At 35.9% G+C, this 20170-nt stretch overlaps 1 protein-coding gene across 1 annotated transcript in view; it reads left to right on the top strand.

Annotated features, from left to right (window-relative positions):
* UBR5 (ubiquitin protein ligase E3 component n-recognin 5) overlaps positions 1-20170 on the top strand; it is a 77347-nt gene that overhangs the window by 16152 nt on the left and 41025 nt on the right. The window contains exons 9-17 of the mRNA XM_026841504.1: positions 1515-1664; positions 3658-3851; positions 8002-8118; positions 8202-8312; positions 9222-9376; positions 10851-10968; positions 11801-11985; positions 12772-12881; positions 14374-14486. Of these exons, the coding sequence (XP_026697305.1) occupies positions 1515-1664; positions 3658-3851; positions 8002-8118; positions 8202-8312; positions 9222-9376; positions 10851-10968; positions 11801-11985; positions 12772-12881; positions 14374-14486 (1253 nt within the window). The remainder of the gene's footprint in view (positions 1-1514; positions 1665-3657; positions 3852-8001; positions 8119-8201; positions 8313-9221; positions 9377-10850; positions 10969-11800; positions 11986-12771; positions 12882-14373; positions 14487-20170) is intronic.

The following is a 20170-nucleotide window of genomic DNA, read 5'->3' as shown; positions in this document are numbered from 1 at the left end:
CCCCCCCCCTTTGTTACAGAGACTGAGAAAAAGACCCATAATAATGATAAGTTCTTACTGTTAAGAATGCTTTTATTTAACCTCAAACCTTGATTTCTAACCATTATTTTGTTTTATGGTTACGATGAGGTGAAGGCTGAGAACTGGATCTTTTGAAATTATGCATGTTCCTTCTGTGTTTCCTGAAGGGACTCCATAGCCTCATGTTAGCCTCAGGAGTGGTTTAAGCAGATGAGGTTGTCCTGCTGTCAGAAGGAGCTATCCTGCCATTCCCTTGCGTGGTGGTGAGGTTTACGTGCCTGAATGGGTTAGCTGAAACCTAATTTGGGGAGCCTGATTTTTTTTTTTTTTTTTTTTGTCAGATGTGCTTGAAAGTTTGGGAATGGGCAGAACTGTCTCCTCTGGCAGCAGAAGGGTTTGGTCAGCTTTGCTGCATGTGGTGAGGTACCACCTTTGGGGCTCTGTTTGAGTACCCAGTTAAGTCAGTCTGAAGACTGCTTCCCACCTTACTTCTATACCCTACAAAGTGTGGTGAATGCACTAGTTGTAGACTTAGAAATCCCACCTTGTCCCAAGAAGGCACCTGCAACAGGAATGGAGGAGGGAATTAGGACTGTCCTTTCTGTAGCAGCAAGATGGTAGTCAGGTTTAGTTGTCTTATCAGTCCATATTGCTGGACTTCAATAAATTACATGAATTTTCAGAAACCTCTTTTGTGTGTGGATAGTAGCTATAGTTTAGTAAACAGAAGGAGATTGTTTTGTACTTCAAGAGTGATAAGTACTTCAGAGAAACTCAAGTTTTCTAACATAGAAGCTAGGACAGTCACAGTATTTAAGATCATCATTTTGGTTGTGAGTTTTGGGTTTTTTTTAACTACAGGGTATTAAAAAATGGTGCCTTTTCCAGGTAACTGTTGTTGTTCTTAATGTAGCTACCATTTAAAGCTTTGTCCTGAGAGCTGCAAGCTGCTGGCCTGTGAATTAAACAAGTATATAATTCTCTGAAAATGTCCTCTGAAATGTTCCATGGAGGAACGTACAGTCTTTGATATCAAAGACGTGGCTTTGTGAAGGCCACCTTTCACCACCGGTTCTGTTCTCCCTTCATTCTAGGCTGTATTTGGAGTTCTGCATTACATGCATGAGTGTGTGTGCACGTGAACATCTATGTATCTATCTTATCGTAGCACTTTGTTCTTTCAAGTGATAGGCTAAAGTTTGAATTTTCTTCAGAAAAATATGTTTTGGGCAAGTCTTGTTTGGGAAGTGTGGTTAGATAAGTCACAGAGCAGTTCTTGTAGGGAAACTGGTTTTGTTCACTAGTCCTTCAAGCTTGATTGTTAATGTGGTTGCATAGTAGGCACATGAGTTTGCACTGGTGAATCTGAAGAGCAGAAATTCAATTAATAGATAGATTTTTTTTTTTTTTAAATATTTGTTTAGTTGATGGTCTCTCTAGCTGATGTTTTAAGTAGCTGATTATTCACTTAAGACCCTTGTCTCCTCTTATAGAGGATCTTATGTCTCTTCTGGATGCTGACATACATTCTGCTCACCCAAGTGTCATTATTGATGCTGATGCTATGTTTTCAGAAGATATTAGTTACTTTGGTTATCCATCCTTTCGGCGCTCATCACTTTCCAGGCTAGGCTCATCCAGAGGTAATTTTGCACCTTTTTTTCTTTGTAATAAGTAGTTTGCTGTGGAAAAAGATAGTGATAGTACACACTGGTGGTTAGACTCTGATTTAATGTGAAAGTAGACTGTGATATGTTGTCAAATATAGAATAGACAAATAGACTGTTACTCATTATCAAAATTATTAATAAATTCTGAATATTAGCAGGTAAGTTCTGCAAGAACCTTGATAGTCATGTATTTTAAATCTAATTGTTGATCATTGGTGTTGCAAGGTGTTATAAAATTTTTGCATGTTAAGTTTATCTTAAACTGTAGTGTAAGTACCTACTAATATGTAGATTGCATTTACAAATACTTGGCTCAAAAATGAGTAACAATTGATGACATGCAGCATTCTTAATATTTTCTTTTTCTTTCCTTTTTTTTTTTCCCCCCCTTTATTTTGGGTTGTTCTTTGTTCACTGTTCTTCACATTTCCTTAATTGTTTTATGACAGAAGTTACCTTTATGGAATAAGGAACTTTAGTTACTAAGGCGGGAGGAGAAATCTAAATTTTACTTTTTGGAAGCATTTTTATAGTTGGATAAGGAGAACTATTGGCAGCTGATAAAACTCCTTGAGCAGTGTTAAGGCATTTCACTTTTTTTTTTTCTTTTTTTCCCCCCCAAAGCATATGACACTCAAGAGATTTATAACAGACCATGCAGGAATTTCCTATCTTTTTGAAGCTGTTGCGCAAATGCCTCGAGTATTTCTAAACTGTTAATCCAACCTCTGCTGTGATTGTTTGTTCAGTACAGTTTTGTTGCCTTTCATGAACATGTTTTAGTATATTTATTGCTGAACACGTAAGTTCCTGTTAAAAAATTACTAGTCAGAGGTCAGTGTGATGTTTGCTAGAAAATGAGTACAGTACTTTATGAAATATATCTGTAAGACAAGCTGTCATGTTGGTCTTATGTAAAAACTTTCCCATTTGTCTAATACAGCAAAAGACCCAAGACTTGCTGTAATTTGTTGAAACTATGATATAATGTGGTCATCTCATACATGTAATTCCAGTTGATTTTTGTGAGCATAAGTGAAATACTGAATAGGTTAAATGCATTATGTGCATGTGCGAATTTCAGCATCTGACATAACTCCTTCTAAATTCCTCCTTTTTTTTCCTTTCCTAAGGTTATTCTATATAAGACGTTACCACGAATTTTGTAATCCTTATTTTCCATGCATAGTTGACTCTTGGAAAGTTAGTTTGATTACCTGATTTAAAAAATTTATCTGCATGAGCGAACTGCAGAGTACTGGCTTTAGACAGTTTGTAGGCCAATTGGAGGGGAAGCATTTTGGTAAGGAACGTTTTCCTACAAGGATCCTTTTTAAAAGTTGTCTGACTCTTGAAAAGTTTTCATTTGATCTACTCAAAACAGATACACTTTAATTTATTAAATCCAGTCCTATGGAATATTGCTTTAAACAAAAGGGGTTGGATTATCAAACACGTATACCAGAGCTTTTTTTAATGCTTGCTTTCTTTAACATTTTCAATTACTGGGTTTTTTTGGAAAGTTGTTATGAAGCTCTCTATTAAATACTCTTTTTTGGTTTGCATAAAGATATCTAACAGGCTACATAGACTTAGATTTTTGTTGTTGTTGTTGTTACTACATTGATAATACTACAAAACTGCATATAGTACTATAAAACTTTAAATTGCAATGTTGAATGTATTTGGCCTCTTAATGATGTAAATGAAAATGCTTCAGCATTTTTTTTTACAGTGCACAAAACTGTAAGAGTTCTTTATTTCTAGTTTATGTTCAGTAATTCTAAAGTACATATGCTTGAAAGGGTTAATATATTGAATGTTGCATGTCAGGACTTTATTTTTAATCTGTGTGACTAGATTTAACTGCTGTTAGTTGCATCCTGAAGGGTCTTTACTAGAGAGTGGCTTACTTTTATCCCACTGGTGTGACCCAATTGCATACCAGTTCTCCTTCTTCCCTTAGAGAGAGACTCTGAGCTGTTGCGTGAACGTGAGTCCGTTTTACGTTTGCGTGAACGAAGGTGGCTTGATGGAGCCTCATTTGATAATGAAAGAGGCTCTACAAGTAAGGAAGGGGAACCAAACCTGGACAAGAAGAACACACCTGTTCAAAGTCCTGTTTCTTTAGGAGAAGACCTGCAGTGGTGGCCAGATAAGGTATTGAAAATTTTTGACTGCTTTATTTGCATGCTGTGCAGTAGATTTGTTGATTTTTTCCAAATAAATACTCTGTTTCCCTTCTGAATAGCACATCTTAGTTTACGTGAGATAATGTAATAAAGCATATTCTTTACTATGTATTTAGGAAAATTATAAACAACTACCTACATCCTTATAGCTGCACTTCTGTCATTTAGTTTTAGTTTTTTTCCTCTATGTGTTTTGAAAGCACTTCTGTACATCATAGTTTGTTTTTGTTTGGTTTTTTTTCTTTTTTTTACTTAGGTGCTCAAAGCATTTAATAGACCATAGGAAACTCATGAAACAATTTAAACTATCCTTCATCAAGGAAACAGTTTTTTTGATTAGCATTATTATTCTCAGAGTTACTTTCAGTTTGAGTGGATCAGGCTTTTAAGCAACAATGGTGAAGCTGACATTTATTTGCAGCTGTAATCTGTGATATCTAATTGACCAATAATTTAAACGAGTATTGGTTGCTCGCTTCAGAATCCCTTTTGGTTTTGGTTAGCTGGTTTGCTTTGTAGCCCTAATTCCATTTTCAAGGCTAGAAGTAATTCCCACATGAGATGCAAGAATAATAGGAACACCAGCTATATGTTGCTAACTTGGTATCTGTAATGATTTTTTTATGAACTACCTAGATCTTGTGGAAATTACTTCAAAAAAGAAAAACCAAACCAAATCCAAATTAACCAACCAAACAAAAAAACTTCCCAGGAATGGAAGTGATAATCTATTAGACCAAATTTTATGCATTTATGGGGTGTCTTTCTGGTGTTCCCATTTCTGTCTGTAGTATCTGATGTTGCTGTTTTGATATGTCACACTTTCTTTTTCTGTTTTTTTCCTTTCAGACTAAATATAGAGAGCTTGAAGGGGGAGGTGAATTTAGAGGCTTACTTCTGCTTACAGCAGATCACTCTTAGCTGCTATCATCTTCATTTGGGCATTCAAACTGAGAAATGAAGATACCTAAAAAGAATGTTTGTCTAATGATTGCTCTCCCACTCTTTTGTCTCAAGTGTGACTTTTATTTTTGTGGCCAGTAACGTTGAACTTCCGTGTCAGTAAAAATTGGCAGCTTTTGTCCCCCTTGCTTTGTCAGTAATGGTAGAATGAGAGAGTCATCTAGCTTGGGTAGAGAGAGAAATAATGGATTATAGCATCAAAGAATAAATGTAGTTTAGATTCGGAATACTAATTTATCCTTATTTCCACCGCTTTGTTTTGGTAACATTATTATGGCCATTATTCCTGCTGTGTTTTTTGTTTTTTTGCTACTTGAGACATGTTTTTCCAGTTAACCCCATTCTTCTCTCTGGCCCTGAAACTTAGTTACTAAATCAGGTTGGTTTGTTGCTTTTTTTTCCTGGATGGGTTTTTTTGTCATTTGCAAACTCAGGAGATCCTGCTCTAGGACAATTACTGCAGTTGTTTATTGGGCATCTTTTATGGAATTAACTTGCTGTGATATCTAATGTCATGTTTGTTCAATTTAAATATACTGAATTTCTTCCAAGGTATCTGTTTGCATATGTAGTCATATAAACCATAGCTTCCAGTTAAATGACAGTGTCTTACTGGAAAGGCCTTTCATCTTTATCCAAAAACAGTTAAAACTTTTCATCCTGTCCTTCAGCTGAACATTCATAAGAAATAGGTCTGCATCTTTCTTGCTATAGCCTTGCTCTGAAGTTTTGTTAGTGGTATTTTCCAACAGAAATTCTTCAAAGTGAATCCTGAGGGAGATGATTTATCTGAGAGACCAGTTCAGATGTTTCTTCCATTTTGAAAATTGGAAATGAGATCTTAAAATGTTAATGGAAAAAGACAGTACACTAGGGGAGAGGTTAAAGTAGGGCCAGGAATTGCTACAAAATAATCTTGTTTGCAAACATTTTTCATTCATTTTTAATTACTTTGACCTTTAGCATTTGAGACAGAACTATAGTAGTCCATGTTGAGGATGGTTAACTTGCATTTATGAGAGGTAAAGTACCAACCTGAGAGGAAAGGATGAAACTTTTGAAAAGCTGATAGTGTTCCCAAATGCATCAGTTTCACCCAATCTTGAGACTAATGATGTTGAGACATGTTGTGTAGGTACTGAGTTTTCTTCACCAAATAAGTGGAATCAACTGCTCAAGAATTCAAGTCAATTAATTCTTCTGATAGTTCAAATCTTGTTGAACTGCAGTACCATTAGTCTACACTACGGTGTATCAACATTGTGCTGTGTGTTTCAGAGCCACTCTGTAGTATGGCAAGTATGGCTGGTTTTTACCTGCTGGACTGTAGTTAGGTGCAAGCTGAGCCTTAAGTTTGTTCAAGTAGATATATTCTGTTTTAGCTATTGAGATACTAAGATTTTGTCAACAATCTGCATCATCTTCAGGTATGTAATTTCTCTGACCTTAAGTCAGAATTTGTAGTTGAACACTTAAGACTTTGGTTACAAAACCAGAGCTGTCATGTTGGTCGTGCATCTTTGTGCTGTTGGTCTTGTGAATGGCCTCATAGAGGTATATGTAGCATGCATTTAGATCACAACTGCTAATATTCTGATGGAAGGAAGAGAAAAATTTTGAATGGCAGGCTTTTCTAGTGTTGAGCTTATGGTATAAAACTGTTTGTTTATAAAAAGTTGTAAAACATATTAGCAAGATTAAAAGTCATAATGATACTGTCTTGGAGCAAAAATTAATTGCTTTCCATACTTGGAGGCATTAGGCCAGATAACTTCTAAAGATTCATTTATGCTGATGAAGTAGAGATGCATCTCATTAGACTCCAGTAGGTTCTGATGGCAGTTCTTTCTCAGAATATGTAATATTTATATGATGGCAAGTATTAATCATGACAGAGATTAGCATTTGTGCTACTTCTGTGCTCTGTTGGTAGATGCCCTCCAGAGTGAGATAATTCTCTTATGATTTAGCTAATTCTAGATCTTGTTATCAGGATATAAAGTAATTGCTTGAGATTGCTTCTGTCCTTTTCTGCTGCCTTCTTTCTCTTCTTTCCCAAAATATTGGTAAACATTTTGAGCTATTGGTAGGAGATGTGCTGAATCCCTTGTTAAAGGACACACACCTTTTGAAATGTGCACTTCTGGGCATGAAAGTAGTAAAAAAAAAATAAAATTGTGTGAACCCAGATTTATGAAACTAAAGATGTTTCCACTTGTCAACTGGTGTAGCTGAAAAGAAAGTCTCTTAATTTAGAGGACAGATAAATGTACTGAATGGTAGACTTTTTTTTAGCAATCTAACAGAGTTTGGTTTCCCATCAGATGGTTGAATTGCTTGAATGTGGTATATTGTAATCTAAGAAAGGCAGCTAAAGATACTGATCTGGGAGATGACTACAGAGAAGACTAATTATCATGTACCTCTCTTTCACATTTGTAGCTGTAGAAGACAGCATTTGATTTTTATACTAGTTTTAAGTTGTGGTTTTGTTTTATAAAAGCTGTATTCTCCCTTAAAGGGAAGGGAACTTTTAGTTGTTACCAGTAAAGAAGTTTAGAAAGAACATGATTGTCCTATAACTGTACTTGCTAAGGAGCAGCAAATGGATGGGCTTTACAAAAGTAAATGTTTTGTGAAATCACTCAGATTCACAGGTCTGTAGTTTGAGATCCCTTTCAATGCAAGGGGGAACAGGAACTTGGAATTATTTAGTTGATAAGGCAGTGAATTTGGTAATTGATTTTTCAGGTAGTTGGTAGATGTCTTCATGAGTATACTTAAGAATGGAGTTGTGTTGCTTTTTTGTTCATTTCAAAAAGCCAGAATTTTAGAAGGAAACTGTTTTTTAAATGTCAGAAGGCAATAGATCTTCCCGTCTTTAATTCTATGATTAGAATTGTGTTCTTAAAATATTGTGGAAGCTCTTAATAAACTGTCCAGGTTAATTGCCATGTATATGTTATTGCTAAACTTCAGGAAAACAATATCTTTCTTCACTAGGCAAGCTGGATATACCTTTATTTTCAAGTTCAACATTCATTGGAACTCTGAAAAAAGCCAACATTTACAAGTTCAGGTTTTTGCATTTATGTATTTTATACATATATGTTTATAATACTGCTGTCTTAGGCTTTGTATTTCTGTATTTGTAGGATGGAACAAAGTTTATTTCTATCGGAGCTCTGTACTCTGAGCTCGTGGCTGTTAGCAGTAAAGGAGAACTCTATCAGTGGAAGTGGAGTGAATCAGAGCCTTACAGGAACGCACAGGTACTGTACATTTTCAAACGCTTACCTTCAGAATGATTTATATATTTTGAATATCTAAAATAGTTTTTTGTTTGTTTCCAAAGAATCCTTCGCTACATCATCCACGAGCCATGTTCTTGGGATTAACCAATGAAAAGATAGTGCTACTTTCTGCAAATAGTATTAGAGCAACTGTTGCCACTGAAAACAACAAGGTATGAGATGTGTGCTGGTTGCTGAATTTAACAAAGCTATTTCTTCTAGTTACTTGCAGTATATTATAGAGATGTTGATTTTTCAGCTTCATCAGTAGTAGAAATTACTTAATTCTTCCATTCATTCCACTACTTTTTGTTTACACAGATGTAAAAACAGAAGCCCATCTGGTGTTTTGTAAAAATGCAAAAAGTTAAAAAAATCTGGCAAATTTACAGCTGAAACAGTGAAAATATACCTGGTTTACCTGATTATCTGAAATACATGACTTTTTGCTGTTACAGTAGAAACAGACACTGGTTTAAAAATAGATTAATGTTCTGTATATATTTACTAGAAAAGCTAAGGGCGTTGAAGCTTTCAGTGCTATATGCTTTTCTGCCCCATTAAAAGTGAACTCTAAAATATATACACTTGTGTATATACATATATACAAGTATATACTTGTTGAAGTATTTTTAGGACAACCTCTGTGTATTTTTTTACTTTTTTAATTTCTGTGACAACCTCTGTGTATTTTTCTACCTTTTAAATTTTTGTTAGGGACTGGAAATAGAGGGGAAAAAATCCTGAAAGCTCTTTTTTGGGGAAAGAAAAGGTGGTAGGGGTTAAAATCCCAAAGGGAATCATTGTTTGTGTTCTGTTTTGTGGTGTGGTTTGATCCATTCTAATCAACTCTGGGATGAGTCTTTGTTAATTAGATGAGTTGTTCGTTTTGTGGTTGAGCATCTAAATACTATATATTAAACAGTTGCATTGCTAGAGCTGTTGCTTTGGGTTTTTGGTTTGGGTTTTTTTTTTTCTTCTCCTTTCAAAACCAGTAAATATTACATTAAAGGTGCAACTAAAGTGCAACTTTTCTTTCCTTTTTTTCCCCCTACCTTCTCTGTTCCTTTCTTCTTCCTTAGGTTGCTACGTGGGTAGATGAAACTTTAAGCTCTGTAGCTTCGAAATTAGAACACACTGCACAGACATACTCGGAGCTTCAGGGTGAACGGATTGTTTCTTTACATTGTTGTGCTCTTTATACGTGTGCTCAACTAGAGAACAACTTGTATTGGTGGTAAGTAAATATTGTGTTTATGTACAACAGTGTAGAGCCACTGGATGTCTTCTCATCCTTGGCTCTGAGAAGCATTGCAAAACTATCGAGCCACAGTTGTTCTGAGTTCTATATCTTTGCACTTGACCTTAGGTTCCCTTTTTAAAGTGTATTTATTCTCTTCTTTAATGCTTTTTGGATCCACTTATAACATCTTTAACAGAATAAGGTTATTCTTGTAGGAGATGTGTATAAATGCTTTAGCATTCAGATTTATCAGTACTACACAATATCAGATAATAACCTTCTTTATACCTTTCAAGCCTTTCTCAGATTATAAATATGAAACAAATTTACCCACATGAGGTCTGCATTCTTCTGTCAGGTTCTGTTAGAAAATTTGGTCCAAATCATAAAGGGCGAAATAACATCAGATGCTGCCTCTGAAGCTTGTTTTTAAGATATAACACTTTTAAACACTGTAAAATATGAAATGTTAATTAAAATATTTTAACTAATTAAGAAGGCCATGTTAAAAAATAAAAAACAACCAAACAAAAAAACACACCAAAAAAACCCCACAAAAAAGGCAAACCCCCCACACCTTCAAAAATAACACTCCCAGTAGAGTTCTGAAATGAATTTCTAATTTGAGTGAATTCATTGAATATTACTTGAATCCATTGTCAGTATGGATTACTTTTGTCAGTATGTCAGGTGTTGTTGCTCAAGTAGCTTTCAGGCGTGGACCAGTTAAATGCTGGGTGATGAGTTGGAAATCAGAGCACTGAAAATTGATTCTATGAAACAGCTTTCTCTTTAAATTCTGTATAACTCTCTGGAAAGTATTTAAGTAGAATTGTAGCTAGGCTTGTAAACTTAAATACAGATGTATTTTATTCTAACTTCCTAGTCCTAAATCTCAAAATTATAGCACTCTGGTTCTTGGCCCTTTTGTTATGTTACAACTGACACACCTCACTTAAGAGTAATGACTTTTAGCAGAGAAACTAATAAGCCATAATATTGGAGATACCTAACTATTAGTACCTGTCATCTTTACTGCTTTTAGAATAATATATCAAATATAAAAAGACTTATTAGCATTTATAGGTAATTTTTGAAAGCAATTTTTTTATTAACCAACATGTTCTTTCTGAGAGGTGAGGGGTTAAACATCAGCAGTAGTGATTTTGATCAGACAAATGTAGACAGAAGCTTCTGTTACTATTGCTGTCCTTAATTACATTGGTCTGTGGTACACTAGACAGAATTTCAGTTTCCAGTGTTGCACAGGACTGATGTATTTCATGTTTTTCTTAATGTGAATATAGAAAAAGCTGTCATTTCTACGTTACTTGGAGATTTTTGAGAAGGCAGCACAGAGCCTTGTATGTTTGATCATGACTGCATTAAGCAGAAGGAATAAACTATTCAAAGTTATAAACAAAACAGTTCTTAGCCTTTTTAAAAAAAAATATGCATTTTTCCACAGGGGTGTAGTTCCTTTCAGCCAAAGGAAGAAAATGCTAGAAAAGGCCAGAGCAAAAAATAAAAAGCCGAAGTCTAGTGCTGGTATCTCCTCTATGCCAAACATAACCGTTGGAACCCAGGCAAGTGCAACTGTCACAAGTGACACACAAGTGACACTTTTACATTGCTATGTGATGAGCTTACAGCCTGCTCTTAAAAAAACCCCACAAATTCAGTTCTATTATGCACAAAAGTTGTATCAATAATATGGAATTAAAATCATATGTTTTAACTATATCATTGTAAATTGATGTGTTCTGTTAGCATTGTTACTGTTTTATGTGTATGGTATTTGCTACAAACATGGACAAACAAGCTGTACTCATACAAAGTACTTCTGTTTTAATTTACCTACTGTTTCTGTATTTTGAGAGAAAGTAAGTATAGAAATACGATTCTCAGTAAAGCATACAGCTTTGTAAATGATTTGGCATTTAAGCATCTGTAATGTTAGAGTCTAGGTTTTATTTATCTATGCAATGGAATAGGCCTTTGGTTTGAAGCCTTTACCAAAAAGGGTTAATAGCTGATACAGAGGTGTAGGATTCTCTTTGTGATTAATACTAGAACTAGCATGAGACTAAACAGCTGCTGTGGTTCCAAATCCATTCTAATCAACTCTGGGATGAGTCTTTGTTATTAGATGAGTTGTTTGTTTTGTGGTTGAACATCTAAATATTATACATTAAACAGTTGCGTTGCTAGAGCTGTTGCTTTCAGCTGTGAATTGCACAACAGCCACTTTTTTCCTAGCAAAGTGCATAGTGCATCATGCTGACTTTCTTCTTCATCTAGTTCCGTAAGTTTTCTTATCTTCTGACTACTACATATGTCATCAAGAAAATGCATGCATATATGATTTCCCTCAATAGAATTCTTGGTTCTCATAGAAATAAATATTTCTATCTGTAGGTGTGTTTAAGAAATAACCCCCTCTATCATGCTGGAGCAGTTGCTTTTTCAATCAGTGCTGGAATTCCTAAAGTGGGTGTGTTAATGGAGTCTGTTTGGAACATGAATGACAGCTGTCGATTTCAGCTTCGGTCCCCTGAGAGCTTGAAAAACATGGAGAAAGCTAGCAAAACTACGGAGGCAAAGTAAGTGTCGAGAACACACATGCATACACACAGAATATTTGTTTGATATTCTCTTGAATTGGTGATTGATTAAAAATGGAAAAGAAGGAATGTCAGGTTTTTGTCAGTTTGAACTCTTGCCTTCTTTATAAGATTCTAGCTTTCTTATAAACTCTGCTAAATAGACACTGCAGGAAAGGAGTCTCAGTTGTGTGAAACCACTGTGGAAATGTGAAATGCAGAAGGAATATTAAAGGAAGACTTTCCTGCAGTGTTTCATAAAGTTTTCAAGATTTTATATTTTTGAGTAACAAAGTGGTTTTGTTCTGGAACTAACTGTTTTCAGGCCCTTATTCATGGCTTTGAGACACCTGTTTTAGCCCCTCCATAGTTTGGAAAGAAAAGATCGTTGGGTTAGTTGCCATTTAAATGTTTCTTAAAACAGATTTAAACTATTTCAAAAAAAGTTTGAAAAAGTTTAGGAGTTGTAGAGTTTCAGGTTACTGTTTAAAGCTACTAATTCTTCCGGTCTTTAAAAGAAGCACATCTAAGGATGTGTGTTTTCTGTAATATTTTGTCTATGCTCAGTTAATGCCATAATGCTAATCCCTGATTAAGCAGCGTAGCACCATTCCTAACATCAGATGTATAGACTTGTCAGTTAGGATGATTGGTTGCAAGTATGGAGTTATTTCATTGAAGTATTATTAAAGCAACATGGCTGGGACACACTGACACCTTGTGCATTGTCACAGAAAAGATTTCACTTTTTTCTTTCTTCATTCTAAGTAACACCTTTTATTCTAGACCTGAAAGCAAGCAGGAACCAGTAAAAACTGAGATGGGTCCTCCGCCATCCCCGGCTTCCACTTGTAGTGATGCATCTTCAATAGCAAGCAGTGCATCAATGCCATATAGTAAGTGGTCTGTAGCTCACAGTATCATAAAGTGTGTAGATAAGAAGTTTTCATAAATATAGTTCTGAAAAAATTCTGTACTCATTTCAGAATCCTTTTGAACTGCAATATATGTAAAGGCTTTCGTAATAGACTTTAGATAATCAGTGAATTGCCAGTGTTAAATGTATTGGTATAAGCAGTGACTACTTGATGTTAGGTATATCTAAGCAAGCATAATAGAATCAAAAGAATCTTTCAGGAGATGATCAAGAGGAAATCTGTCTGTGTTTAATTGCAATGTGATAGTGAGTTTTCTTATAGCCCAGAAATTGAACTTGTTTTGGAAAATTCCTTTTAAGACTAAGCTGTTCTTGCACAGCTTGTCTCGCAGGTGAACTTCAGTGCATAAAGCAGTAGTTCGTCATCTATTACATAAAATGTCTAAAATTAGACATTCTTTACTAACATACAAAAACAGTGAGAGAAGTTTTATAGTACAAGTTGTACTTAAAAACCTAAAAGGCTGCATTAGAATTCATGTAACTGACCTCTTAAGCATTTTTTTTCTCCGTTTAAATCCATACATTTATAAAGGGTTAATTACAATGTCATCATTTGAAGAAGTCTTCGCTCCTGTTTCTTCTAATCGTTCACATACTGCAGTTTTAAGAAGCTCTCACCTATAGAATCACATGGCCTCATTTAATGACCAAGAACCTTGTATGCTCCAATCTGCAGTGCTCATTAATTTTACTAGTAAAGTTTTTGCTACTGATTTCTTCACTTTTGCAGTTCTTTCAACTGTAATTTTCAATAACCATAACTTTGCTTGAGATTTTGAACTGGTGTTTGAAGTTAACTTCACAGTTATTTTAGAAGTTCTCTGCTTCTTACTTTAAATATGTTGATAATATTAATTATACTGTATACTCAATTCAGGACATTAATTGTCAGTTTAGCCATGTTACCTATGTAAATTTGATCCAGAGTGTACTACAGTTACCGTGCAGATAATGTCTTTGCAGAAAATCTTAACTGTATTGCAACTGCTGTTAGACCAAATACCTATCTCATTTGCTACCCTTATAGATGTTTACAAAAAAATCCATACGTAGTGGACAAGCAGACTTTTTGTAAGGGTGTTGTAATTATCACTGTAGCAGAGCTGAATGAAGGGCTTTACAGTGTCAGCCCTTTTACTTAGAGCATGAATATATGAGCCCTACCAGAACAGCTTCTTGTGTTCTAATTATTTTGCTTAAATGTCCTTAAAAATGCATTGTTTATTAGATAGACTTTATTAGTGCTAATTTAATAGAAAAACATGAAAGTGGCATGGTATACTGTTAGGTAGCTATGATTTTTAAAGTCAGATTCCTGTTAATTTTTAGATTTGACTGTTGATAATCTCTTTGTGGGGAAAGGTTTGGTGTTTACATGGCATTGTATTTTGATGCTTAGATTAAATATTTCAAGTCTTGTTTTTCATTAATAACTTTTTTTGTCTCAGAGCGACGACGATCTACTCCTGCCCCAAAAGAGGAGGAGAAAGTGAATGAAGAACAGTGGTCTCTGAGGGAAGTTGTGTTTGTGGAAGATGTTAAGAATGTTCCTGTTGGCAAGGTTTGTCTAAAGTACACTGTCCCACCATATTTGGGGAGGGAGGGAGGGAAAAAAAGTTTGTCCTTTTAGATAAACTAACTGTTAAAAGAATCATAGTTTTGGAGATGCTTGAGAGTGTTTCTGACTAGTAGGACTTCTGTTGTGTTTTTAGTTGTCTATAACCAAATTATAGTAATAGACTGTGTTGTGAATAAAATGTGATGAATCTTAAAAAATAACATTCTGGTACTTCAAGCTGAACCACAGTATTAAGAAAAGCAGATGTGGTTTTATTCAGAACATTATTTTTGGTGACTAGAGCAATAGCTCCCACTTGTCCAGTGAGATTGTGGAGTTACATGTGTTTTGACTGACTCCTACATACACATCAGCTGAACATTTGGGTGAATCTCATATTGTGGCAATCAAAGAACAGAAATGTTTTGATTAGAAATGACAGACTTTATTAATATGATTATAAAATTATTTGATTTATCACTTCAGGAAATCTGTTTGTTTTGTCCTTGTAATTTTTTATTTTCTCTCCAGTAAACCTTTGCTCTAAGAGTGCTATACAGGAAAAAACTCCCATTTCTCCTTTGGCATTCTTGTGCGATGTTAGGAGGGATTAAATCATCTAGGCAGTTCTCTGCTATGCTTTTTGAAAATAAAAGCAACAGGAAAGCCAGTAAAGGTTTTCCACAAATTTAAAAGGTTGGATTGCTTTCTACTAGGTTCATAGAAGATCCAAAAGAAAAGAAAAAGGTATCAGGAGAGGAAATAACTGTCCAGTAGAAGGCAGTTGGATTTAGTCAGTTATTTCACTTGCATCCCTAATGGATTTACTTGTGCAGGAGTGGAAGATTTGCCTTGAGCAGTATCTTTGAAAGGAGGAAGCCCACAATGAATTTTCATTATCAAGTTTAGGTAATTTCTGCAAAAGGGATTATGAGGCAACTTAATTCGTTGAAACACTTCAGTTTCTGTAAATGAGGTTTTGAGATCTAGTTGAATTTGCTGAAACCATTGTCTGCCTCTTATATCAGCTTTGGGAAAGCCCCTGTTGTCCTTATCTGTCTTTCCTTGTTTAGATCCTAAGATTTTTCAGGACAGAGACTGTTTTACTATTTTTATACACAGTTGTAAAGATGTCTGTCTTTTGTGTGTTGTGTCAAGAACAACTACTATAATAAATATAGAAGAGCTTGAGTTTTTGTATGTTGATACTTTCACTGAAGTGTTAAAACCAATAAGTGGGCTGTCTTCTGAATAGAGTTACTGGTGCTGACTCTGTATCAGTTGTTTATGTCAAAGATACTTTTTTTTCTTCATAAAGCATTCTGTCCTTTTCCAGTGATGTATATGGTTATTCATTTTTTTTTCCTTTTACAGTTTTGTAACACTTGAGAGTTTATATTGAATCGAACAGACAAAACCATAAAAAAATTTTGCCTAGTGGTGTCTGGGTTAAAGACACAAATACAGTTTATGTCCTGTTACGTTCTGCTTGTAATTTGGATCAGTTGTGTGATTGTATGAAAAAGACTGGAGGCACCTGGGTCTACTTGATGTTACAAAGCAGGGCTTGAATAGAGCAACACTTAGCTTTTCTCAAAGTGCTGTGTATTCTAAAGTGAATAAAGTGTGATAGCCATGAGCTACTGTCAAAATGTCTGTCACCTTTTAAAAGTACTTAGGTAAATCTTTGGTTTACACCCCCCAAAAAATATTAATCAATAAGGCTTCGAGAGGTGGAATTTAGAGATAGGAAAGCAGTTCAGATTTGCTGATACTCAGCCTGTGTTCCTGAAATAATTTTCTTTCTGGAAAATTTGTGTTCCTGTACTTTTGGATATATGCAACAACTTTGTGATATTTCCAAATAGTGCTTGGTTAAAATCTTTCCGAGACCACAGTTGTGTTCTGTTTGTAGAACAGTGGGCAGGTAGATGGTATCAAGTTTTAACATCCTGTTTCTCTCTGGGCTCTTACTGATCTTGATATAGTTAACAGCCCTCCTCTGAGTGCTAAAATCCAAGATGATTGCTTGTGATTATTCTGATACCAGTAGATCCTACAACCAGTATTTTACACACTGCTTCATAAATGTCGGTTGTGTATGGTGCCAAAGCAACAAATGACCAGAGAGAATGGTGAGACCACAAAAGTTCTTAAGTTGGGGCAGTCTTGAAAGAAATGAAGAAAACAGAAGTTTGCTAAATATACTCTTGGGTTTAGTAATTTTTCTCCTTGGAATATATTATCTTTCAATCTCACTTTAATTTCAGTCCTTTATGAGTTTGCAACAAAACTAAGCCTTCATTCCTCCAAGTCTGTCGTTACATGGAGGAGATGATGATTATAAGATTTATCACCTAATGGAAGACTGATGGAATGAAGAAGCCTGGCACTTGCCTCTTCTGTTGTGCTCATTGATGAGAAATCTGATGAGTCTTCTTTCAGTGTAGTTTAGAAAAGATATGGACTGAAATAAGCCTTTGTTCCTGCTCACTGGTATCAGAGGAATAAAAGCTGGTTTTGTCCATCCCATGCACTTTGGGATATTGTACTTACCCACATTAGCATCTGGATCTCCTCTTCTGGAGACTGGATGCTATTAGAACAAAAGGGTAGAGAATGTTGGTTGGAGCTGCTTTTTCTTTGGCAGCTGCAGTTCATTTTGGTCTGAGGCTTTCCATTGGCAGTGTCCAAGGCTTCCTCAGACTGCTTCTGTTCATCAAAATTATCCTCAATCCGGTGGCACTTCTGTGTGCTACCAGCTTTGCAGTTTTCATGCCCAGAAAACTTATCAAGTCCTAGGGATTTTGTGAAACATAAATTTGTATTGAGTAGTTTCTTTAACTTGTACTTTGTATTGTATTATTTTAGTCAATCACTTGAACTTTTTTTTTCCCTTTTGATTCCTGTCTGAGATTCAAGCTTTCTAATGAGAAGAATAAATTGGAAAAGCTCAGGCTGGATATAGTGCCAGAAGAGTTACCTAATCCCTATTAGAAATCTCATTTTGATCCTTCTAAGTTGAATGTTTTAAAAATCATGTTAGTATTTTTTTGGACATGCTCATTTTACTTCGATAGTAGAGATAGAAGCCTTTTCTGTCATGTTAAAATTTCTTCCATTCCAACAAAGAGATTAGATAAGAAAGAAAAATTGTATTTTCCCTAGTCTTCTGCTCCTGGGTCTTGAGAGGGAATATGGTGATTCTGGAAAGGGAAAGGTTCTTCAGATTACCAGCAGATCCAAACAGGTTTGCTTCTGATAGTGCTGGTAGTTAACTTTGTTATTTTTAGAGGCTACTCAGCCTATCATTAATGTGATTTTAAATGAACAACTGTAAGATGAAGCAGGGCTCAGGATATGCCTCCACTTCCTTTTGAAAAAGGGACTTAAGTTGAATGTTTTCTGCCAGTGTGTTTTGGCATTGTGGTTAAAAGGAGTGTGGCAATGGGTTGATAGTAATAAGGGTAAAGGAGATAAGTATGTTCATCTTTATATGTGTTCATATATGTATATGCATCTTTGTATATATATATATATGTGTATGTACTTCTGTAAAATGCTTGTTTCTAATTGATGAAATTTTTGAATTATTAATATGAACAGTGTAAGCGTTAGTTCTGTAAGATAAAGCATCTAAGTCCTTTAAGCTCTTGCATTTTATTTTTGTTAATGCATTTTTCAATGAATTCAGACTTACGTGATTTCAGTTAAAGAGGAGTGTTGATGTTGCTTATTTATCTTTTTTAGTGCCAGCTCATTAAACCACATTTCTGCTTTGAAGCTTTCTATGTACAATTGCTATCAAGTGTTTCACTCAGGCTCCTAGTTGCTTGCTACGTGAATGGGTAGTTTTATCTTCTTTCTGTGTGACAGCCAATAGCCATAGTAGTAGCTGTTTATTGAAAACTGCATTTTAGTTACCCTTTGAAGAGGTGAATTTCTTCTCAAACAAATATTAATAAACATATTTTCTGGTTTTTAAAGAGACATGATTTTCTTCTTGAACCACAAAATGGGAAAATATGTGGCTTGTGGACTCTGAAAAGAGTCACCATAGAGTTCCAGCACTTTAAAAACTGTCAGAATTTCTTTGAACATATGAAAAGTGATGGAAGTGATGTAGATGATAACACTAAAAGCAACCAGAAAGCATTCAGAAGAAAACTTTTAGTTATGGATATAGGATATGTTAAATATTTGAGGGTTGTGCCTTTTCTTAAGGTGTGTTTCTTCACCCCATTCCCCTGATTATAAATTTGAAACTACATAAACAAGTTTTCATATGCCCTGCTAGATGTTGACCATTCAGAATCTTTTGTTTTCAGAAGCAGCCCAAATTTACAAGGCTTTTGTAGCAACATTTAGTTGTTAAAAATACAAATTTCTACATGTTGAACTAGAAGGTGTGGTCTGCACCACTGGCATGTAATTTCAGGCTTACAAGTTAGTCTGATTACCTTAAAAACATCTAAATGTACCTTAATTTATTTTACCATTGATTTTAGCCTAGAATGTTGTCTTGCAAGTCTCAATAGAAATCTTTGTGTAGTCTAGATCAGAGTTAATGTTTGTGAGTGCTGACTGGAAAAGGGGAAAGCTAACCCCCATTTTTCAAAAGGGAAAAAAAGACCCAGGGAACTACAGGCCAGTCAGCCTCACCTCTGTGCCTGGGCAAGATCATTGAGCAGATTCTACTGCAAACTATGCTAGGGCACATGGCAAATAAGGAGGTGACTGGTGACAGCCAGCATGGCTTCACTCAGGTCAAATTATGCCCGATTAATTTGGTGGCCTTCTACTATGGGGTTTCAGCATTGGTGGATAAAAGTAGAGCAACTGATGTAATTTTCCTGGACTTGTGCAATGCATTTTACACTGTCCCACACAACATCTTTGTCTCTAAATTGGAGAGACATGGATTTGATGGATGGGCCACTTAGTGGGTAAGGAATTGGCTGGATGGTCACACTCAAAGTTTTGTGGTCAACAGCTCGATGTCCAAATGGAGAGCAGTGACAAGTGCTGTGGGGTTGGGATTGCGATCGGCACCGTTTAACATCTTTGCTGGCAACATGGACAGTGGGATTGAGTGCACCCTCAGCAAGTTTGCCAGTGACACCAAGCTGTGTGGTGCGGTCAACACACTGGAGGGAAGGGATGTGCCATCCAGAGGGACCTGGACGGGCTTGAGAGATGGGTCTGTGCAAACCTCATGAAGTTCAACAAGGCCAAGTGCAAGGTCCTGCACATGGGTCAGGGCAATCCCAAGCACAAATAGAGTCTGGCTAACAAGTGGATTGAAAGCAGCCCTATGGAGAAGGACTTGGGGGTGTTTGTGGGTGGAAGACTGAATATGAGCCAGCAATATGCACTCAGAGCCCAGAAAGCCAACTGTGTCCTGGGCTGCATCAAGAGACTTGTGATCAGCAGGTCAAGGGTGGTGATTCTCCCTCTCTACTTTGCTCTTGTGAGACTCTACTGAGAGTACTTTGTCCAGGTCTGGAGCCTCCAACGTAAGAAGGACATGGACCTGCTTAGGCAGGTCCAGAGGAGGCCACAAAGATGATCAGGGGTCTGTAGCATCTCCCCTATGAGGACAGGCTGAGAGAGTTGGAGTTGTTCAGCCTGGAGAAGAGAAGGCTCTGGGGAGACCTTATAGCAGCCTTCCAGTACTTAAAGGGGGC

This window comes from Athene cunicularia (assembly GCF_003259725.1).
Source record: "Athene cunicularia isolate RWA chromosome 2 unlocalized genomic scaffold, athCun1 chr2_part1, whole genome shotgun sequence".
Lineage (NCBI taxonomy): Eukaryota > Metazoa > Chordata > Aves > Strigiformes > Strigidae > Athene > Athene cunicularia.
This window is presented reverse-complemented; position numbering and strand designations above follow the sequence as displayed.